This window comes from Scyliorhinus torazame, chromosome 18, assembly GCF_047496885.1.
Source record: "Scyliorhinus torazame isolate Kashiwa2021f chromosome 18, sScyTor2.1, whole genome shotgun sequence".
NCBI lineage: Eukaryota > Metazoa > Chordata > Chondrichthyes > Carcharhiniformes > Scyliorhinidae > Scyliorhinus > Scyliorhinus torazame.
Genome location: NC_092724.1, coordinates 49,749,721 through 49,767,603, shown reverse-complemented (window position 1 = coordinate 49,767,603; position 17,883 = coordinate 49,749,721). Strand labels below are relative to the sequence as shown.

Sequence of the window (17,883 nt, the reverse complement as noted above, 5' to 3'; positions counted from 1 at the left end):
GATCCTCGGGTTAAATCATCACCAGTCAGCTCTCCCTGTGAGCGGCATGGTAGTACAGTGGTTAGCACTGTTGCTTCACAGCGCCAGAGACCCGGGTTCGATTCCTGGCTTCGGTCACTGTCTGTGTGGAGTCTGTACATTCTCCCCATGTGTGCGTGGGTTTCCTCCAGGTGCTCCGGTTTCCTCCCACAGTCCAAAGATGTGCGGGTCAGGTGGATTGGTCACGCTAAATTGCCCTGAAGTGTCCAAAGGTTAAGTGGGGTTGCTGGGTTACAGGGATAGGATGGAGGTGTGGGCTTGGATAGGGTGCTCTTTCAGGGGCTGGTGTAGACTCGAATGGCCTCCTTCTGCACTGTAAATTTAATGATTTCCTCCTCAAAGAGGAAAGCAGTCTATGGTCATCTGGGCCTATGGCAAATTTACTTACTTACATCTGCAAATCCAACTAAATCCACCAACTGGGAATCAGGATATGTATTTTTCACTGTTCATCCCTCCTGTTCTGAGGCTCCTGATCTGTGAGGGTGTACAGACTATTCTTCAAAAGCTGAGCCCAGCAATAATTGTGAGCAAGCTATTCAACCAGTTGAACTCAAATGCTATACTCTCCTGATTTCTGTACTCGCACACATTTTCAACAGGAATTATTGGGTGACTCTTATAGTCAAGAACTGGGAAAATGCATAGAACAAAATAAGTAATATTCCCTCCACAGTCTTGATCCCAGCTGTTGTTTCCCTGTTACTGCAATGACAGAGCTCAACTGACTCCATATAGATCTGGACCTAGGATCATCTGAAATAATAATACATGGGATACCTATTGTTTTCTTATAAGGTCAGTGGGGAACTTTGGAGAGAGTAATAACTATATTTGGATCTGAAAACTATGAATTGCAAATATACTGTCGGAGAGAACTTGTACCCAGGCCTGCAACACCTATTTTGCCTTTGCACTGTGATCCTCTTGAACACATTGCAAGGTGCGTATTTATTTTCAGTTCATTGTTTGAAAATACATTTAAAATATTCAAAAATAAACGAATACCATCTTTATGCTGCGTTTTAATTCATTAAATAAAATCTTGCTTGTAATGAGAATATTTCAAACTACCTAATCTGAAAGAAACTGCATAACTTATCCTGTATAGAGTGTAAGGATACTTCAAAGTTGCATTGTGTTTCGAACTTGGGTCAATTTTATAGGTTCTATTCAGCCAAGTTGTTGTTCTACCCACTAAAAGAATCTTATGTTTAAAGGAAAAACAAGATTTTAAATTTGTAAAATAAAATTTAGAGTACCCAATTCGGTTTTTTTTCCAATTAAGGGGCGATTTTGTGTGGCCAATTCACCTACCCTGCACATCTTTTTGGGCTGTGGGTGTGAGTCGCCACACAGACATGGGGAGAATTTGCAAACTCCACACAGACAATGGCCCGTGGCTGGGATCGAACCCGGGTCATTGGCGCCGCAAGGCAGCGGTGCTAACCACTGTGCCACGGTGCTGCTCTGAGATTTGAAATTATAGAGTTGAAGGGGACTATTGATCACAATGTGCCTGTCCCAGCTCTTTTGAAAGAGGTATCCAATTAGTCATTCTGTTGTTCAGCTCTGTCTCCATTTTTATTTCCCTTTCAAGCATTGATCTAGTCCCTTTTTAAAAGTTTTTATTGAATCCGTTTCCAACACCTTTTCAGGCAAGTTTATAGATTACCTTGAATATAGATTACTGTAAACTAAAATATACTTGTGTTGCTTTGAGAATGGAGCTGCTTGTATATTTTGCTGCAAGCTCCAGACTGATAGTTCTTGTAGTTGCAACTTTTGACTCCTATTCAAAAAGGCAAAGAAAAGAAATCCCAGTTTAATTGCCAAAGTTGAGTTCAGAAAACTGTGCTACAACGATGAGCAGTACCATGCTTTTAGTCTGGATGCTTGCTGTAATAACTCAGGCCATTTCTAGGTGAAGAATAAATAAATAGTTTACAAGAGAACTTTAAGGGAAAAGTTTCTAAACTCTGGCCATGTGTGTGCAGTGGTTGCATACTGTGCCACCGGGATATTTTTAGTACACCAGAGGCATGAATTCAAACAACTGTAAATGATATCAGTGAAAAGAGGAACAAATTAAGTTCTAAAGCCTGTAAGTGGAAATCGCATTAGCTGTTTAATGAGCTGTGATCAACAGGACATGATAATCCCTTTGCTGTTGGAGGGCTGATGGTTGTGTCTTTGCCGTTTAGCAGGTCATCTATTTGTACCTTTTGGATTTAGGCTGAGTAACCAAATTGTTGGATCTCTTCCTGTGTCCTAACCAGTGTGGGCGGCACGGTAGCACTGTTGCTTCACAGCGCCAGGGACCCCGGTTTGAATCCCGGCTTTGGTCACTGTCAATGCGGAGTCTGCATGGGTTTTCTCCCGCAAGTCCCAAAAGACATGCTTGTTCGGTGAATTGGACATTCTGATTTCTCCCTCGGTGTACCCGAACAGGCGCCGTAGTGTGGTGACTAGGGGATTTTTCACAGTAACTTCATTGCAGTGGTAATGTATGCCTACTTGTGACACTAATAAAGATTATTATTATTATTAATATTTATCCTTAAACCAACATCACTCAAACAGATAATCTGGTCATTTATCTCGTTGCAATTTGTCAGACATTGCTGTGCACAAATTGCCCGTTGGGTTTTCTCATTATTCAGCAATGACAACCTTTCAAAAATACTCCCGTTAACAGTAAAGCACTTTGGGACTTGCCGAGGTCATTAAAGGTGCTATGTAAATGCAAATCCTTCACCTCGAGGTGCATAAAAATCTTTCCTGGGAGCCAGGTTTGTGTTTTTTGTTGAATGTTGATTCAACGTTAGACGCATTGCTGTGGGAAGGAAGCCAAATCCTGGTGAATCATGTAGCCTGCCTGGGCATTTTCTTGTGCCTTGGTTGCATGGCTGAGCAGCCAACCTGCTTGTGACTTAAGGAGCGGGAGGTGGATGCCAAAAGAGGGGAAAATCTGAATTAAAAGCACAAAGCTGCCACTGAATTCTGAAATTATGGTAATTAGTAAGTTCAAAAATGGGTGTAGTTATCATTGAAAATTGTTACTGTGCTACAACATTTGTTCCCCTGATTATTAATGTGCAGATAATTTGCATGCTGAAACACTGGTCACTGTTACTATGACTGGAACAAATCATTGGGCATGCCTGTTTCAAACCTGTAAAATGAGCTATGTATGTATGTTGTATGAGCCGGAGAGTGGAGCTGAGTCCACAAAGATCAGCCATGATCTCATTAAATGGCGGAGCAGGCTCGAGGGGCCAGATGGCCTACTCCTGTTCCTAGTTCTTATGTTCTTATGTAAAATTGGTGGAATATTTTTATTTATAAATGAATGATAACGCTGCAGTATATTAATTCCACATTGTTCTATTTCAGATTGATGATGTTGCAGAGGGAGCCGTGAAACCTCCATCAAATAAGTACCCAATTTTCTTCTATGGCACTCACGAAACGTATGTATCTCTGCCTTACAACAGCTATGTAATGTATAATCAGCCCTAATATTGGATTTGTTTGCCAAGCTAGACCATTGTTTTTTTGCTTTCAATCCAACTTTTCATCAACATAATGTTTTTGTACAGGAACATGCCTTTATTCTGCTAAGTAAAAGCAGCTAAACCTAAAGTGATGCTTATAGTTTTATAGAATTTACAGTGCAGAACCTTAATTATATGCATGGTTCAAAAATAAATTGTGGTTTCGAGTATTTTAGAAAGCCTAGTAAATGTCATTAATTGCGGTGCGTAGATGGGCCACAGCCTTGCAAATACAGATTGGAAATACAGTCCATAAAGTAACCTCAAATTTAGCATTTCTAGTATTAAACCAAACAAAACTGGAAAAGAAAAAGAAGGGTTATCTGGGGAAAATATTCTCTGATTTGCTATCATTATGAGTTTAACCTTCTGAAAATCTCCCTTCCCTCCATTTCCATTTTGCCCTCAAATAATGGGAAGTTTTTTTGTATATTGATGCATAGATGATTTTTGAAGGTCACGCTGACTCTTGGCCTTAAGTTTGGTCGCTTAGTTTGTTTTATTTTGGTTATCCAGGGCTTTTTTGGGACCAAAAGATATTTTCCTATTTGAAAAGTACAAAGACAAATATGGGAAACCAAACAAGAGGAAAGGATTCAATGAAGGACTGTGGGAAATACAAAACAACCCAAACGTCAGCTTTACTGCACAACTGGTGAGTTAGACACTATCCTGTCATGTGTTTAATTCCGCTGTGACGTCTTGTTAGTGAGAGATGTGGCCTTTCTGCATGTGACAGTTTGTAGTGATTAAGAATTCCAAAATTCTTGCAATAGCCAGATTATACTATGAACTTTAGGAAAGCTTCCCTTGTGTAACTATGTTAGCTGTAGCACAGTTCAAATTGGTGAACTTTCCAGAAATTTGAGATTGAAGACTAAGTCACAATATCAAATTAGCGCATGCATTATGGAGGAATTAGGAATGACCTATTTTAGTATTGTGTTCTGTTAATTTATATTTTGGAAAAATGGGGAAGAAGAGTTTGACACATCCGACTTTGTCTCTATACGCTAATTGTCCCAGTGTGGAAAAGACAAATTCTGGAATGATCAGAATGAAGGGGAAGACTGTTCTGCAGCAGGTTCAGGGCAATAAGAGGTCTACCTGATCAAGTAAATTTTGGAACGGTGGAAGTGTACACTAGAGTAAGATGCATTATTCTGTGATGTATTGTGTGGGTGCAGCGTCAATCTTGATTTGGAAGTCCACTATTCAGAGCTAGGTGTAGGCTGGAAAGAAAAGCCAGGGTGAAGCAACCTCAAGGCAGCTAATGGCAGTTGCCACCTGATGCAGCAAGGGATTCCACAACAGAACACAGCTTGGCCAGAGGCTTCAGGGGGAGGAGATTCCTGTCAAAGCCCACTAGGGTTACTTGCATGAAATTTCCCAGCACACCGCCAACTAGGGAAGCCTAAGCAAGTTCAACAGATTGACTTTATGCTCAAAGCCTGGCCAGCTCGGGTCGCACAGGTCATCAGGGCACCAAAAAGCCCAGTGGAATTATAAGGAAAGGCTTTTTAATTTGACAACGGAGATCAATACCAACTGGCAGTGTTCCAACCAATAGTGCTTCCTTTGCTGTACTGCCAATGACTATTTGAAGTAGTTCTTGACATCCACTTGCTGAGCCCAGGGTTAAGTGCAGGGAGAACAGAGAGTGGCAACATTTTTATAAGCTGCATACCTCCAGTGATGTAACTTGAATATTGTAGAATGTCTGAGCAGATGCTGTCTTCTCCATTATTAAGAAGTATTTTCAAATGGTTTTAAAAATTCATTTTTATGGGATGCGGGCTTTGCTGGCAGCATTTGTTGCCCATCCCTTTGAGAAAGTGGTGGTGAGCTGCCTTCTTGAACCTCTGCATGTGGTGTAGGTGCACCTCTGCAGTTAGGGAGGGAGTTCCAGGGTTTTGACTCAGCAACAGTGAAGGAATGGCAATATATTTCAAGTCAGGATGGTGAATGACTTGAGGGGAGCCTCCAGGTGGTGATGTTCCCATGTATCTGCTGCCCATGTCCTTTTAAATGGTAGTGATTGGTGCTGCTGCAGGAACCTTGGTAAGTTCCTTTAATGCATCTTGTAGGTGGTACACACTGCTGCTGCTCTACAGCAGTGTTGTAGGGAGTGAATGCTTGTGGAAGGAGTGCCAATCAAGTGGGCTGTGTTGTCCTGGATGGTATCGAGCTTTTAGGTGGTGGACAGGCTTTGGGGGAGTCAGGAGATGAGTTACTCACTGCAGGATTCCTAACCTCTAACCTGCTTTTGTTGCCACAGTATTTAGATGGCTAGTCCAGTTCAGCTTGTGGTCAGTGATAACCCCCAGGATGTTAATAGTGGAGGGTCCAGTGACGGTAATGCCATTGAATGTCATGGCACGATTATTTGATTCTCTCTTATTGGAAATGGTCATTGCCTGGCACATGTAGCGTGAACATCCCTTGCCACTTGTCAGTCCAAACCTGGATATGGTGCAGGTCTTGCTGCATTTGCACGTGGACTGCTTCAGTGTCTGAGGAGTTGCGAATGGTACTGAACAAATATTAGTGAATATCCTCACATCTGATCTCCTGTTGAAGCAACTGAAGATGGTTGGGCCTAGAACACTACCCTGAGGAACACTTGCAGTGATGTCCCAGGGATGAGGTGACTGACTTCCAACCACCACAACCATCTTCCTTTGCGATAGGTACGATTTCAACCAGTGGAGAGTTAACCCCCCCTGATTCCCATTGACTCCAGTTTTGCTAGGGCTCCTTGATCCCAACTCGGATCAAATTCAATCTTGATGTCAAGGGCAGTCATTCTCTCCTCGCCTCTCGAGTTTAGGTCTTTTGTCCATATTTGAACCACGGTTGTAATGAGGTCAGGAGTTGGGTGACCCTGGTAGATCCCAAACTGCATTTCAGTAAGCAGGTTACTGATAAGTAAGTGCCACTTGATAGAACTGTTGATAATTGATGACCCCTCCCATCACTTTACTGATGATTGAGAGTAGACTGAAGGGCAGTAACTGGCTGCGTTGGATTTATCCTGCTTTCTGAGTACCGGACATATTGTTGCTCACTTTGGTTGGCTCTTAATTCGTTGCCCATTGGGTCTTTACTGAATTTGCTCTGTTTCTATAACCTTTGCTCTAGAGTCGCCAGGTATCTTTATGATACCGCCACGAGGTTCAAGTTCAAGTACTGATCAATAACTCAACACACCAATTAGTAAGATTCAAATCAAAACGCATTTATTATACACAGTAAATCATTACTCATGCATCAACTCTATTTTCTAGACTATTCTCTATCACTAAAAAGCCTATACTTGGCTTCGGAACTGGCCCACCATGTCAGGGGAACAAATGGCCTTTTGTTCGATCTGAGTCTGCAGGATTCAAAGCTGGTATGGACTGGTAGCTAGGAGCGCCTATCTCGTAGCGTGCGTTGACTGGAGACTTACTTGGTTGATGCGGCAGCTTAGGCAGTTCACTCTCCAGGGTTGATTCGAGTTGCTGAGTGACCCTGCCAAGAAGGACGAATTGAACTTGGAGGCTTTACTTTATAGTTCCCAGGGGCTTCGCGCCATTCAGGGCGGACCCCGTATCTGGTTCCAAGTGATTGGACTACGTTCCGATCACTTGAATCGATTTCTCCAATACTGGAGTTGTTCCCTGATCGCTGGGCGGTTCCTAAGTGTCCGTTAGCCTTCCTTTGTCTTGGCTCCTGCTGGCGCCGAGGAGTCTGGCTTGGCCTTATTCACCTTAAACGTTTCAATTGTTCCCGGGGATCGCTCATTAGTATGCAGATGGCTGTGTGTTTCAGTGCTGTCTGGGCTTTTGCAGGTTCTAATACACAGGATTTCTGCACTTGCTAGTTTTTTGCCTGTTTTGGCTGAATTTCCCTGTAGTCGTTGCGGTTCTCCGTTTTAAATCGGGAAGTGGCCAACCCAGGTGGCTACACTATCTAGGCAATTTTCCACATTGCGGGTAGATGCCGGAGTTGTAGCTGTACTGGAGCAACTTGGCTAGGCATACGGCAAGTGCTGGAGCACAAGTCTTCAGTACTATTACCGGAATATTGTTAGGGCCCATAACCGTTGCAGTATCCAGTGCTTTCAACTGTTTCTTGATATAATGGAATTTACAGTGCAGAAGGAGGCCATTCAGCCCATCAAGTCTGCACCAGCCCTTACAAAGAGCACCCGATTGAAGCCCATGTATCTACCCTATCCCAGTAACCCCCACTTAACATTTTTTGGACACTAAGGGCAATCCACCTAACCCGCACATCTTTGAACTGTGGGAGAAAACCGGAGCACCCGGAGGAAACCCACGCAGACACTGGGAGAACGTGCAGACTCCGCACAGACAGTGACCCAGCTAGGAATTGAACCTGGGACCCTGGAGCTGTGAAGCAACTGTGCTACCGTGCTGCCCGTGGGGGTGAATCGATTTGGATGAAGACTGGCATCAGTGATGCTGGGGACCTCTGGAGGAAATCAAGATGGATCATCCACTTAACACTTCTGGCTGAAGATTATTGTGCATGCATCAGCCTTGTCTTTTGCACATATATGCTGGGCTCCCTCCATCATTGACGATGGAGATATTTGTGGAGCCTCCTCCTCCGGTGAGTTGTTTAATTGACCATTACCATTCACTACTGGATGTGGCAGGACTGCCGAGCTTGGATCCGATCCATTAGTAGTGGGATCACTTCGCTCTATCACTTGCTACTTATGTTGTTTGGCATGCAGGTAGTCTGTGTTGTAGTTTCACAAGGTTGACACCTCATTTTTTGGATTACTGGAGCTGTTCCTGGCATGTCCTCCTGCACTCTTGATTGAAACAGTGTTGATCCCCTGGCCTGGTGGTAATGGTAGAGCAGAGGAGATGCTGGGCCATGAGGTTATAGATTGTGGCTGAGTACAATTCTGTTGCTGCTGAGGGCCCACAGCGCCTCATGAATGCCCAGTCTCGAGTTGCTAGATCTGTTATGAATCTAGCCCATTTAGCATGATGGTAGTGCCACACAACACAATGGATGGTATCCTCATTGTGAAGACGGGACTCCGTCTCCACAAGGACTGTGCAGTGGTCACCCCTCTGATACTGTCATGGACAGATTCATATGGAGCAGGCAGTTTGCTGACTGAGGTCTTGTATGTTTTTCCCTCTTGTTGGATTCCAAACCACCTGTCGCAGACTCAGTCTAACAGTTATGTCCTTTAGGGCTCGTTCGGTAGTGGGGATACCGAGCCACTCTTTGTGATGGACACTGAAGTCCCCCACCAAGAGTATATTCTGCACCCTTGTCCCCCTTCCTCCAAGTGGTGTTCACCACAGAGGAATACTGATTCATCAGCTGAGATTGGACAGAATGTGGTAATCAGCAGGAGGTTTTATTGCCCGTTTGACCTGAAGCCATGTGACTTCATGGGGTCCGGAGTCGATGTTGAGGACTCACAGGACAACTCCTTCCCGACTGTATGCCATTGTCCCTCCACCTCTGCTAGGTCTGTCCTGCCGGTGGAACAGGGCATACCCAGGACTGCAGATAATGGTATCTGGGACTTTATCTGGAAGGTATGATTCCATGGGTATGACTATGTCCGGCTGCTTTTCGATTAGTCTGTGAGGCAGCTCTTCCAATTTTGGCACCAGCACTCAGATGTTAATAAGGAGGACTTTGCAGAGTCGACAGACTATACAAGGTTGACATGGCTGGGCTTTGTTAAGCTGTCAAACTGTGAACTCTGAACCTCACTGAGATAATTATAGCCATTGAGACTCAGCCAAGCATTCAAAATAAATAGCCCTTGGGAAAGTGTCAACAAAGAACTCTATTGGAACTGCTCTAACAGATGCACATCAGATGGCCTGCCAGTCAAAGCAGTCCAGCAGCGGTATTTTCTAAACTAACAGCTGCAGTTTGAAGAGCAGCGAATTTAAAAAATCTCCGCTCATGACTAGGAAACAGAGCATATCCACCCTTCAAGAATGTTTACTTTAGAAATTTGTGACACACTGTGAGTTAAGGCCCTTACCAAAGCCAAAATGGGATCTGTTTGAACTTAGCGGAGTTCAAATGGCTCTACTGAGGTTTGGATTCTCTCCTACGTGGATCGTGCATCATCCCCATTCCACTTCCAACAGAAATGGAATTTATAGGAAGTGGGGGCAGGACTTGCACATCCGGCCCCATTCACTGTTTAAAGATCCGCAGAGTCTTCCCAACTCCAAAAATCTGACCCAATGTTTCTTCAGTGAAAGAACATAAGAGCTCAAACATATCCATTGTCCACCCATCGTTACTGGAATGGCCTGTCAAGGAGGTAGATCAACCACCAGACTGAATAGGTTAGCAAGACAATTGGTGCTTTTTCAACAATTGAACAGAAAGGAGAGCACTTTAAATGATCAATTTTTGATGTTGGAATTTTTCGTGCAACCTTTTGTACAGGAAAAATATTATAACTCCTTCCCACTTAAATTTTCTTCCCACTCGTTCTGATATAAGTAGCAACAACATGCACACAATCCCGTGCTCCTGCTTTCTCAAACTCGCATTGAACTCACTTGACTAACAACTGCAATGCATTGTCCTGTCCAAGTTACGTTCTTTTTTCATTCCACTGGCCAGTTTTGTCCAGTGTTTCGCTCACATTAGCTGGAATGTAAATGGTTTAACGTTGAGGTTGGGGGCATGGAATCTGGTGCTCTTGGGCCAGGATATGGCAGAGAATTGTGATAGAAGATTGGGAATGACTGAATTTCTTTTGCCTGGTCCTGGGGAATTTTAATTTCACCTATTGCAGGTGCAGTACTGATTTCTGATTTACAGAATGGAATCACTGAATTTTGGGAATCAAAAATCAGGAAATGTGCTGCAGGTCAGCAGAAAGATTAGGTTTTTGTGGTAGTTATGTGTACCTGTATTTATGATGAATGCTTTCAAACCTTGGGTGGCAGTAACGCCCCAGCTGAAAAACCCTGGTGTAATTATGGTATCCAGAAATAGTGGCCCTAAGATATACCAACATCATGGCCGTGGTAGAAATGTTAACCCAGATTGGTTTCCAGAAGATATTCTGCCTGATCTGAGTGCTATTTTGATATCCCAGTCAATGCTACGCTCAGTGTGGTAATACTATGTACTATGATTCTGTTCTACCCAATACCATCCTCCGACAAATTGACATACACAGTGGTGTAAATGACACTCTGAAAGATATGTTGCTCATTGTGAATTCAACAAGAACACTACTTGTGTTTATATGATGCTGTAGAATGTCCCAAGGCACTTATCAGAAGCGTTATCAAACAAAACTGACTTTGGTGATTTTAGTGATGATGTTAGAAGATTGCAGGTTGGGGGTGGCATGGTGACACAGTGGCTAGCACTGCTGCTTCACAGCTCCAGGGACCCGAGTTGAATTCCGGCCTCGGGTGACTGTTTTTGTGGAGTTTGCACTTTCGCCCCGTGTCTGAAATGAAAAATGAAAATCGCTTATTGTCACAAGTAGGCTTCAGTGAAGTTACTGTGAAAAGCCCCTAGTCGTCACATTCCGGCGACTGTTCGGGGAGGCTGGTACGGGAATTGAACCTGCCTTGGTCTGCTTTAAAAGCCAGCTCTTTAGCCCAGTGTGCTAAACCAGCCCCTGCGTGGGTTTCCTCCGGGTGCTCCGGTTTCCTCCCACAGTCCAAAGTTGTGTAGGTTAGGTGGGTTGGCCATGATAAATTACCAATGTGTCCAAATGGTTAGTTGAGGTTACTGGGATAGGGTGGAGGCATGGGATTAAGTGGGGTGCTCTTTTTAAGGGCCAGTATAGACTCAATGGGTCGAATGGCCTCCTTCACCGTAAATTCTATGGTTTAAAATTTGACCCCAACCTAAATAAGAAAAATAACTTAATCAAAGAAGCAAGTCTTCAGGAGAATCTTAAAGGAGAACTGGGTCAAGTGTAGAGATCGAGGAAGGGCATTCCCGAGCTTAGGGACTTGAGGACTGGGTTAAATAGTTGCTCGTTTTGTATAAGAAGCTCAATAGATTCAGTTGGATTCTTTTGAGTTGCAATGCTGATGCCAAATATGCAGATTATTAACCAAGATCAAATAGGCTTGATTGTTAAAGACTCCCACAAGAATTAGAATGCAGGGGTTATATACTCAGGATTAAATTACATCGTTATTTTAACCAAGGATGTGTGGGAAAATCTTTAGCTTGTATAAAATCACAATAAAAATATGAACAATTGAAATATTATGGAATTTTTGTCACATATTCTAACTATGCCTTTGGTGAAGGTGCCTTCTACACCTTCTGGACATGGACATGAACAACATTGTCCCAACACAAACCTTTGGGAGTGGGATGATTAACGCCTGCAAATGGTGTGACAGGTATACATGGATCCCATAGAGCACCTCGATTCCTGGTGCTCAATGCCAAGATCTAGAACCAAGCCCAGGATGAATGGGTTGTCCTAATGAAAGATTTATTGGAATGGGAATAGTGGAATATGTTCTTGAGTTTAGTAAAATGAGAGATCTTATTGAAACTTTAAAGTTCTTAAGAGAGTTTGATGGGGTAGGTGTTGAGATGCTGTTTCCTCTGATTGAAGAGTGTAGAACTAGTCTTGGGATTAGGGATTAGCCATTTTAAGACGAAGATCAAGAGAAACTTTACTTGGAGGTTATGAATCTTTGGAATTCTCAACCTCTGAGGACTGTAGGTACTGTAGCGTGAAATCCAGGACTAGTAAATTTGAATGGACATGCTCTGCAATTGTGTCCAAGCAGTTTAAAAAAACACACATCCATAAGTTAATTGAGCCTGTCTTAGGAGAATAGTTTGAGGATCGTTTGGTCCCGGGACTTAGTTCCAGGCAGGGTGCTGCAGTACCTCTTCTGGCTGACAGCTCTCCAAGGTGGGACCTCCTTCCAAAGGGGGACAGAATTCCCACACACTGCCAATCAATGCTCAATTGAGTGCTAAATAGAAGTGGACTTCTGAAAGTCGACTGGAGCACGATACACACCGACTCTCAGGATGGCGAGTGCCGATCACTCACCGTCCTAAAATTCCAGGTGCGGTTTCATCAAGGCCTTGTACAGTGACAACAATACATCCTTGCTCCCGTTTTCAACCCCTCTTGCAATGAAGGCCAGCACACCATTTGCCTTCCTAACAGCTGCTGCACCTGCATACTTGCTTTCAGTGACTGGTGTACTAAGGCACACAGATCCCTATCTGTTAAAATATCCCAATCTATCATCATTTAAATAACACCCTGCCACCTGTTTTTCCATCCGAAGTAGACAATTTCCTGCATCTGCCATATGTTTGCCCACTCACTCGGCTTGTCTAAATCATCTTGAAGCCTCTTGACATCCACCTCACCACTCATGTTCCCACCAAGTTTCATGTCGTCAGCAAACTTGGAAATATTACTTTTGGTTCCCTCATCCAAATCATGGGTGTTGTGAATAACTGGGGCCCAAGCACTGACCCCTGAAGAACCCCACTCGCCGCTGCCTGCCACTTAAAAAAAAATATCCATTTATTCTTACACTCTTTCCTGTCTGCTCACCAATTTTCAATCCATGCCAAGATGTTACCCCCCCCCAATCTCATTGTCTTTAATTTTACACATTAATCTCTTATGTGGGACTTTATCAAAAAGCTTTCTGAAAATCCAAATCCACCACATCTACTGTTTCACCCTCATCTATTCTACTAGTTACGTCACCAGAAAACTCCAGTAGATTTGTCAAATATGATTTCCCTTTCAAAAATCCATGTTGACTTTGTCTAATCCCGTTGATATTTTCTAAGTGTACTGTTATTGCATTACTATCCTTTTAACAGACCCTTGCATTTTACCTATTAGGCCAACTGGTCTGTAATTCCCTGTTTTTTCCTTCACCTTTTTTAAATAGGGGGTTTATATTTGCTGCCCTCCAATCAGCCGAGACTGTTCCAGAATCTACAGAATTTTGGAAGATGACAAGTGATGCATCCACTATTTTCATGGCCACATCCTTTAGTACACTGGGATATAGCTTATCAGGCTCTGAGGATTTATCAGCTTTCAGTCCCATTAATTTCTCCAGCACTATTTTCCTAGTAATACAAATTTCCTTCCAATTCCTCTTTCTCACTAACCCTTCATTCCATAGCATTTCTGGGAAGTTAATTGTGCTTCCTCCATGAAGGCAGAACAAAAGAAGTTGTTAATTTTCATATTATTTTCATTGCTGCTATTTAGAACCTATCGTCCTTTTATCATAGTTTATAATGCACTGCTGAATCATTAACACTACAGGGCAGACTCGCCATAGGTGTTGTCATGAAATTTCCTCTACTGTATGTGAAGACAGTGTGCAAATTGCAGGAGAAGAATTTGTAAAATAATGTGTCTTAAGAATAGCAAATGCTTGATAATACACCTTTGTCATATTTTGAGACAACCTGGTGATTGAACAACAGGATCGGAGAACTCTAACTGGGCTTTAAAATGCATTTATTAATTAACGTTCTGTAAAAATGGACCTTAAAACTGCACGATACAATATACACCAGTTTGCTTAGCACTCCTGAAGTTTAGTAGTTGGTGGCAAGGAGGACAGAGACTTGAGGTTAGGGCAATGTCTGAGGGCCCCCAGTCACGGTGTGGGTCAGTGAAAAGGTGGAGCAACAGTTCGGTAATGCAGGCCCAATTCTATGAGATCATTGAAAAGTTACAGCACAGAAGGAGGCCATTAGGCCCATCTTGTCCATGCCAGCCTGAGGACACCCAGGTGCCCTTTCTAATCTCACCTTTCTGCACCCGGTCCATAGCCCATGGGAATGGTAGTATGGTTAGACAGGAGCATGTCCCAACTTGGACGTGAAAGTTGTATAGTCTGAGATGAGTATGCAACAGTAGCATGAGAATCACACTTTGAGGACTCTGCTAAGTACAGTGCGTAAGCTAAGTTTTGGCTTTACAGGAAATGTACACGCATGCCATTTTCATTGTAGATTTTGGCATAATTTATAGTTTGGAATGTTAAAAATAAGGACAGAATGCATAACTTTCAAAAGGTGGCTCCTTTAAACCTAAAAATAATGGTCCAATTATTTACCATTTAAAGACTAGACTTGCTCCTGACTCCCTGTGTGCATTCCACAAATGGCTATTGAGACCAAGGCTCCAACATTTTTCAAAGAGAGAATCGAATAAATATTTCAAAAGGAAAAACATAAAAGCAGCATGAAAAGAGGAGAATTAGAGTTGACATTTAAATGGATTTTATGGCCTCAATGGCGGTGAATGCTGAGAGATATGCCGCTGTTGAGGACTGCACCAGCACTGTAACTTACAGCATGACACTTGCGCCAAAAATGGGAAGTTGCAGCATTCTTCCAAGGGCTCTGGAGGGACTAGACTAGTTGCTATGGTGGGAATTTAGACCCATGCCTCTAGAGCATTAGCCTGGTCTCTTGATTACTAGTCCTGTGTCATTCTCTCACTGTCACCGTTTCCTGCAAATGTCATTTAAAAAGCCATGTCCGTTCAATTGTTAACCAGTAGTTGTACAACTACCATGAATGATGCAGGGCATCCTCCATGGGGGAAAAGATTTTTTTAATACCAGAGGTACAAAAAAACAAATGAGGCAGTATCAAAGGGGAGGTAGTGGCATAGTGCTATTGTCACTGGACTGGTGATCCAGAGACCCAGGATAATACTCTGGGGACCCAGGTTCGAATCCTGCCATGGCAGGTGGTGGAAATTGAATCAATAAATACCTGGAATAAAAAGGTCTAATGATGACCATGAAACCATTGTTGATTGTTGTAAATAAGGATTTACTCACATTTGTAACAAATGGACTTATTAGTGATGGACAACATGGTTTGTGAGGGGGATCATGCCTCACTAATTTGATCCGAGTTTTTTGAGGAAGAGACAAAGATGATGGATGAGAGAAAGGCAGTAGATGTTGTATACATAGACTTCAGTGAAGCCTTTGACAAGGTACCTCATGGTAGACTGGTGCAAAAGATGAAGTCACATGGGATCAGAGGAGAACTGGCAAGTTGGATACAGAACTGGCTTGGGCACAGAAGACAGGGTAGCAATAGAAGTGTGCTTTTCTGAATGGAAGGCTGTGTTCCAGAGAGATCAGTTCTGGGGCCTCTGTTGTTCGTGGTGTATATAAATGATTTGGAAGAAAATGTAGCTGGTCCGATTAGTAAGTTCGCAGACGCCACAAAAATTGGTGGAGTTGCGGATAGTGAAGAGGATTGTCAAAGGAGACAGCAGGATATAAACTGGTTGGAGTCTTGGGTGGAGAAATGGCAGATGGAGTTTAATCCGGACAAGTGTGAGATAATGGACTTTGGAAAGTCCATTGCATGTAGGAATTACACAATAAATGGTAGAACTCTTGCGACTACTGACCGGGAGAGAGATCTGGGCATGCATGTCCACCGATCACTGAAAGTGGCAACGCGTGTGGATAAGGTGGTCAAGAAGGCATATGGCATGCTGGCCTTCATTGGTTGGGGCATTGAATATAAAAATTAGCAAGTCATGTTGCAGCTATACAGTACCTTAGTTAGGCCTCTTTTGGAATACTGTGTACAATTCTGGTCAACACACTACCAGAAGGATGTGGACGCTTTGGAGAGGGTACAGAAGCGGTTTACTAGGATGTTGCCTGGTATGGAGGGCATTAGCTATGAGGAGAGGTTAGACAAACCCGGTCTGTTCTCACTGGAATGACGGAGGTTGAGAGGTGACCTGAGTGGCATGGACAGAGTTGATAGTCAGATGCTCTTTTCTCGGGTAGGAGTGTTAAGTACTCGGGGACATAACAGACGTGCGAGGTAAGGTTTTTTTTTTACACAAGAGGGTGGTAAATATATGGAATGCGCTGCCTGGGGAGGTGGTGGGAGCAGGTACGATAGTGGCATTTCAGGGACATCTAGGCAAATATATAAATAGGGTGGGAATGGAAGGATACAGACTCTGCAAGTGCAGACGGTTTTAGTTTAGGCAGATACCATGGTCACCGCAGGCCTGGAGGGCCGAAGCGACTGTTCCTGTGCTGTATTGTTCTTTGTTCAGCAGAAATATTGTACTCTGCCACGATCTGTAACCTCATGGCCTGGCATATCCTCCACTCTACCATTATGACCAAGCCAGGGGATCAACCCTGTTTCAAACAAGAGTGCAGGAGGGCATGCCAGGAGCAGCATCGGCATACTGAAAAATGAGGTGTCAACCTGGTGAAGCTACAACACCGGATTACTTGCATGCCAAATAGCAATCAGCAACTGGGTAGCACGGTGGCACAGTGGTTAGCATTACTGTCTCACGGCACCGAGGCAAATGACCAAGCCAGGGGATCAACCCTGAAATGCCACTATCCTAGATTTGATCCTGGCTTTGGGTCACTGTCCGTGTGGAGTTTGCACATTCTCCCCGTGTTTGCGTGGTTTCTCCCCACAACCCAAACATGTGCTGGGTAAGTGGAATTAGTCACGCTAAATTGCCCCTTAATTGGAAAAAATGAATTGGGCACTCTTTTTTAAAAAAAAAAAACTATCGTAAGCAACAAGTGATAGACAGAACCGAGTGATCCCACAAACTGATCAGATCTAAGCTCTGCAGTCCTGCCACATCCAGTCGTGAATGGTGATGGACATTAAACAAAAAACAAACTGGAGGAGGAGGCTCCACAAATATCCCCATCCTCAATGATGGAGGAGCCCAGCACGTATGTGCAAAAGACAAGGCTGAAGCATTCACAATAACCTTCAGCCAGAAGTGTCAAGTGGATGATCCATCTTAGTTTCCTCCAGAGATCCCAGCATCACAGATGCCAGACTTCAGCCAATTCAATTCACCCTACATGATGGCAAGAAATGGCTGAACGCACTGGATACAGCAAAGGCTATGAACCCTGACAATATTCCTGCAATAGTACTGCAAACTTGTGCTCCAGAATTTGCTGCGCCCTTAGCCAAGCTGTTCCAGTACAGCTACAACATTGGCATCTACCCTGCAATGTGGAAAATTGCCCAGGTATGCCCTGTTCAGAAAAAGCAGCACAAATCCAACCGTCAATTACCGTCCTGTTGGTCTACTCTCAATCATCAGTAAATTGATAGGAGGAGTCATCAAAAAAAAACGAAGCAACAAGTGATAGACAGAACGTAGCGACATTTACTTCGTAATAACCTGCTCACTGACGCTCAGTTTGGGTACCATCAAGGCCACTTGGCTCCTGTTTTGTTCAAG

The 17,883-nt window shown here is 43.5% G+C and overlaps 1 protein-coding gene and 1 long non-coding RNA gene across 2 annotated transcripts in view; one reads left to right on the top strand and one right to left on the bottom strand.

Moving 5' to 3' along the window:
* hdgfl2 (HDGF like 2) overlaps positions 1–17,883 on the top strand; it is a 109,021-nt gene that overhangs the window by 26,717 nt on the left and 64,421 nt on the right. Inside the window, exons 2-3 of the mRNA XM_072482728.1 lie at positions 3,436–3,512; positions 4,113–4,251. Coding sequence (XP_072338829.1) covers positions 3,436–3,512; positions 4,113–4,251 — 216 coding nt within the window. The remainder of the gene's footprint in view (positions 1–3,435; positions 3,513–4,112; positions 4,252–17,883) is intronic.
* LOC140395199 (uncharacterized) overlaps positions 1–17,883 on the bottom strand; it is a 52,355-nt gene that overhangs the window by 25,740 nt on the left and 8,732 nt on the right. The gene's annotated exons all lie outside the window — the stretch shown is intronic.